Source organism: Dysidea avara, chromosome 6, assembly GCF_963678975.1.
Source record: "Dysidea avara chromosome 6, odDysAvar1.4, whole genome shotgun sequence".
NCBI lineage: Eukaryota > Metazoa > Porifera > Demospongiae > Dictyoceratida > Dysideidae > Dysidea > Dysidea avara.
In genome coordinates, this window is record NC_089277.1 from 796,579 (window position 1) to 801,578 (window position 5,000).

Here is a 5,000-nt window from a genome sequence, read left to right on the forward strand (position 1 = left end):
AACTACTAAGCATTCACTAACAATAACGATAGTGTATGGCTTCAACATGAATATCAATGTCAATGAAGTGATTCTCATTGTCAACACACACACACACACAACTGTGACACATAATACATAACCTCTCTTAACATTTAGATAAAGGGTTAGCTCTCTCTCTACTAACAGTCTTGTGACAAACAGGTAATCGACCTTGCTAAATATGGTCTGCCAGTCCCACAGACTATACCTCATATAGTGTGGGTTTGATCAAAGTATTTCACAACTGGGTGATTAAAAAGAACAATTGCGTAGAAAACAAACCTCATGAGAACAGTGTGAAGGTACTATCCCTCTAATGACCATTACTCCTTATAACCATATCATTGATATTGTTATACTGAAATGGCATCTCTATATACATTGATTATCAGGTACTATTATACATGATTATGGTACTACATATGTACACAAAAATAATAAAACAACAGCAGTGAGGCGTAAGAAATATACAATGGTACTGTTCTAAATACATTACAAAATGACCTGAGTATGGAGAGAGATGTTCATCAATTGTTGGATATATTACTGAATGATTACGGGGAATCACCTTGGGGAAATGATATACCAGTTATCGTCTGCTGAAAAGTTCACTTGGAAATTGTCTCTTTAACTGTAAGAAAGTAAAGTGAGTGTCTGATATTATTCTTCAAAACTATAAACTTACTTATAACATGTTGTCCTTCTTTTAACTGCTCCAAATCTTGTTTCACCTCTTCATGACGTTGTGCAGACTGATCTATAATACCATGTACTCCACTTTTAATATCCTTTACATGTTGTAATATTTCAATGTTGACTACAGCTTCAGTAATAGAGGGCCTGTGGCCATCTTCAATCCGAGACCTTATTTTCTGTACAACTTCATCAGTGCTACAGTAATATATTACCTCTACCACGTTATTTCTGTTTAACAGTTTGTCTGTGTCTTGGCCATGACGACTTATGATAAATACATTCCATCTTCTAGTCTCTGCAGTTTCTGACGACAAGTTGGTTATCTCTTGTATCACTCTCCAAAGGTTGGATTGAGTGTCTCTGGGACAGCCACAGCTAACCAATGCCACACCATCATATAATGAGGAGTATAACTCATTTCTAATGTTCAGTGATGATTCATCTGGCAAGTCAACTATCTCAATGCCGTTGCTCTTTAGACCACTTGTAATCTTATCTTCATCCATACAATTACACAGGTATAACATTGCTGTAACAGGAACATGGGATCAAGTAGCCATTAAATACACAAAGACCTCACCTTTTGCTTGTCTATTAGGACCAGGGTATTGTTGATAGGCATTGTCTATACCTTTCACAAGACTACCAAAATCTACTGAAGAAGACGATAACTGGTCTCTCTTTGTACATCTTACAGCTACCACTATTGCTACTATAACAACAATGACTACTACTGTAACTGCTGTCACTAGTACTATAACCACTATTAGACCAGTGGAGAGTGTGCTACCATTATCCTCTGGAGCTATGGGGGTAAACACATACTGTTAGGTCACACAGAGACATAATAGCTTCACACACACATACGCATGCACACACACACTGAGTTATCAGCAACAAGCTTAAATCACATAGTGAAATCTTTCATTTCAGGGTGAATCAGTCGGACATTGCGTGGTTTTTGTAATTGTTAAAAATCTATAGTCTGTTAGACATCCAAAAATCATGTGATGCTTATCAGAAAACTGGCTAATACCGTATGGGGGGAAAGCTTCGATAGGTGAAACTTTTGTGGATTTCAGTCTTGTAAAAAAACAAACAAAAAAACAACTGAAAGTATTCCCACGAATGCACGTGGAAAGTCCTGCAGCAGCCCAGCTTCTTTTGTAAGCCAAGCCCACTTATTGGTTATTGTGCGTCACTGTAGCTAGTCATACGTGGAGCCACGCCCGCTTAGCAAGGTGTGTTGTTACAGTCTGAAAGCATTCACAAAGACACACACAAATACTCACTTTTAGTAGTAGTACTAGTTGGCATAGACGAAGGCAAAACAGTGGTATCATTTGGACTTTGAGGCCTTTCCATCACTGTGGCAACCAGAACAAATCATAACATGCACAACTCACCCACCAAACCATAACATTTGTGATAATAGCTCACCATTTAGAGTGATACTTCTTGAAATACTGCCCAGTGTGAAGATTATCCTTAGTCCAGTTTCGTTTAGCGTGACAGGAGAGTAGGAGTATCGAAGGTATCGCCCGGGTAGCATACTGCAGAGAAATCCACGTGAGCAATTTACCCTTTTATCGCTGGTACACGGTACAGATCCATTAATATCACTGCCAGTGACCCCTCCAACTGCTCGAGCTATAATTGCAACAGTATCGTCTTCCTCTACGGTAACTTCACTGTCGTCTGATAGTACTTGCATCGCTTCGCCATTGATTTCAACTACGACATCGAACTCAACATCAACTTGAACTAAAACAAAAAGCAACAGCTAACGATATCAAAGTATTAGCACTTTAACTTACACGCTATTGAAGTCACTGTTACAAACCGAGTATCGCCATCGTCGTTTTCATTGAGGCAGTGGAGCTCGTGTAGTCCAGTACTAAGCTCGTTAACAGTCAAGTACAGGTCGGACCTCTCCTTGTCATCAACTACACAAATTCCACTAGTGTTCCCGCTAGAGTTAGTGTAAGTACCGCCACAGCCCTCTATCAGGTAGAGCTGGGTGAAGGGAATAGATGATGGCGAGCCCTTATCGATACACAACACATTTGAGGTGGTCGTGAACATCATTAAGGGAACTAGAAGATATAACAGTCATCAAAAACGCGTCATCTTCGTAACTCCCTTACCTTTGACACAACTAACGCTAGGACAACTAATCTCAGGTCTACACTCTGGTAGATTAGACCCATCAATATTAACGAGCAATAATAAGACTACTACTAGGGTAACTAATACGGCGTTGTTCTTCATGACACTACCTCTCTAAAACAATACTAACTGATACATGACGGGCACTTGCAAAAATTAATGCTGATCGCAGCAGTGACGTCACTGATTTCCTATTCCTAGGTCTGCCAATACACCTTCACAACCCTTGGGTTGCCAGTTACCTGTAACAAGATGATTATGTGTTAAACTGTGTAGTAGACTACATAGCACAAAGTCATTGAGTATACAAGTTTTGTCTCAAGGAACAACTTTAAAACTCATACAGCGAGCTATACAGTGCAGGTAAGCAAAATAAGATTCTTAACTTCAGTCCTTCGGAATGTGTTGTCACGATATATAAAGCAGATAATCATCTGAAGAGTGGTTGTATAGACATTTCAAAACCTTAGCCAGTATTACTGTTAAGGCTTCATTATACAATACTGAATCCCTTCCCACCTGAATTACTAGCAAAATGATCTGATCATAGCTTGGGGCAAGGTGTCCTTTACACTGGCTGCATACAGACAAAGCAAGAGAGAGAGTACAAGATTTCACTACATGGTTTGGAAATTCAGCCACACACAAAATGCACAGCATAGTTGTAACTATACTGATAGCAACTGTCTCAAGAGCCAGCTAAACCATTAAATCATACATGAATACACAAGGACAACAGCTAAGAAGTATTAACATGCAATCATCTTGTGGTGGATGATAACTTACTTTCTAACACATCCAACTCAGCACATGTCACATTAACAAATCCTAGTTGTAATTGTAGGCCAACAATACGAGGTGACTGAGACAAGCTCCTGGCCACACCACACTGATATGGATTGGCATATACTATACTGGGTGGTGTGGAGTGGGGTACATCATCTTGCAGCATCCATAGTGTGTCGTCTAGTGCGTCCACATTATAGTCATTGTTTGTAACAGTGAGTTGACCCATCTCTGAGTATGTACTAACATGTTCCACTAACAACAATGTATCAACATCATGTGGTGGGGTTGAGGTGGGTAAGAGTTGTTGTTGTTGGTTTACACTGTGGACATTGTGGTGTGTAACACTCTCCACTTGTTGACTAACCCTTGTGGCTGTATACTGGTCTATTGTACCACACGTTGGTAGCTGGTGAAATTGTTTATGAACACTCCGCAATGAGTCATTGTCCTTCAGTACCAAGTCCCCTTCATTAATATCAGCAACTAATGGTGGAGAATGATCATTGTTTATCTCTTCTTGTTTGTGTGATTGTTTATCAGTTATGATGTCATTGTATCCCTCTACTAGTGACACAGGTTGTTCCACTGCTGATGTGGCCACCTCTTGCCGTTGTTTGTCAACAATTTGCTGCTTGTTTACACCCTGACTGGCTGACGCCCACTCTATAAGCTCCAGCTGTTTAAGTATCTCTTCATCTTCACTGTCCTCTGAAGTCTCTTTGTCACTTTGTTTGCTTACAACACTATCTTGGGTGTTTACCTCTGTACATATATCCTTTTGTTTGTTTATTGGTTGTTGTTTATTATCCTCTGGAGCGTCCAGCTCATTGTTTATTTCCTGCTGGATTTGTTTGTTGACAACACGACCATCCTGTACCTTAACCTTCGTGTTTTCTTGTTTGTTACCTGTGTGTTGTTTACTGTTTATTTCCTGCAATTGGTCACCTTGTTGCTTGTTTACAACACTCTCTTCTGCACTACTGGTACATAGTTCTTCCTGTTTGTTTACTTGTTTATCATTTGTTGGTTGTATGTCACAATCTTGTTTACTAACCTCATCACACGCTGTCACCTTATCAACACCATCAGTGAAGTCAAACGCTTGTTGTTCATCTTGTGACCTCCAGCCGTCTTCCTCCGCTTGATTATTAATGTTACCATGACGACTAGGCGCTACAACATTTCTCCTCAATCTCCCTGCACCACAACCCATTACAACAGCTTTTAGTTAGTTGACTAGTAAGTCACGTCGTGTAGGACCGCACCTTTCTTTTCGATTGATTCCATAGTAACCGGAAACCTGTAGTAAACTATCTTCGTTCACG

At 39.9% G+C, this 5,000-nt stretch overlaps 2 protein-coding genes across 2 annotated transcripts; both read right to left on the reverse strand.

The window, feature by feature from the left end:
• Window positions 1-355: 355 nt before the first annotated feature.
• On the reverse strand, window positions 356-2,999 carry LOC136259089 (uncharacterized). Its single transcript, XM_066052514.1, has 7 exons — window positions 2,865-2,999; window positions 2,535-2,813; window positions 2,158-2,481; window positions 2,010-2,084; window positions 1,298-1,522; window positions 707-1,246; window positions 356-652 (listed from the first exon to the last, which is right to left on the reverse strand). The coding sequence occupies exons 1-7, from the start codon at window positions 2,986-2,988 to the stop codon at window positions 630-632; spliced, it is 1,590 nt and encodes a 529-aa protein (XP_065908586.1). The 5' UTR covers window positions 2,989-2,999; the 3' UTR covers window positions 356-629.
• On the reverse strand, window positions 2,992-4,998 carry LOC136259090 (uncharacterized). Its single transcript, XM_066052515.1, has 2 exons — window positions 3,673-4,998; window positions 2,992-3,128 (listed from the first exon to the last, which is right to left on the reverse strand). Exons 1-2 carry the CDS (start codon window positions 4,886-4,888, stop codon window positions 3,067-3,069), a joined length of 1,278 nt encoding a protein of 425 aa, XP_065908587.1. The 5' UTR covers window positions 4,889-4,998; the 3' UTR covers window positions 2,992-3,066.
• Between the last annotated feature and the right edge of the window lie 2 nt (window positions 4,999-5,000).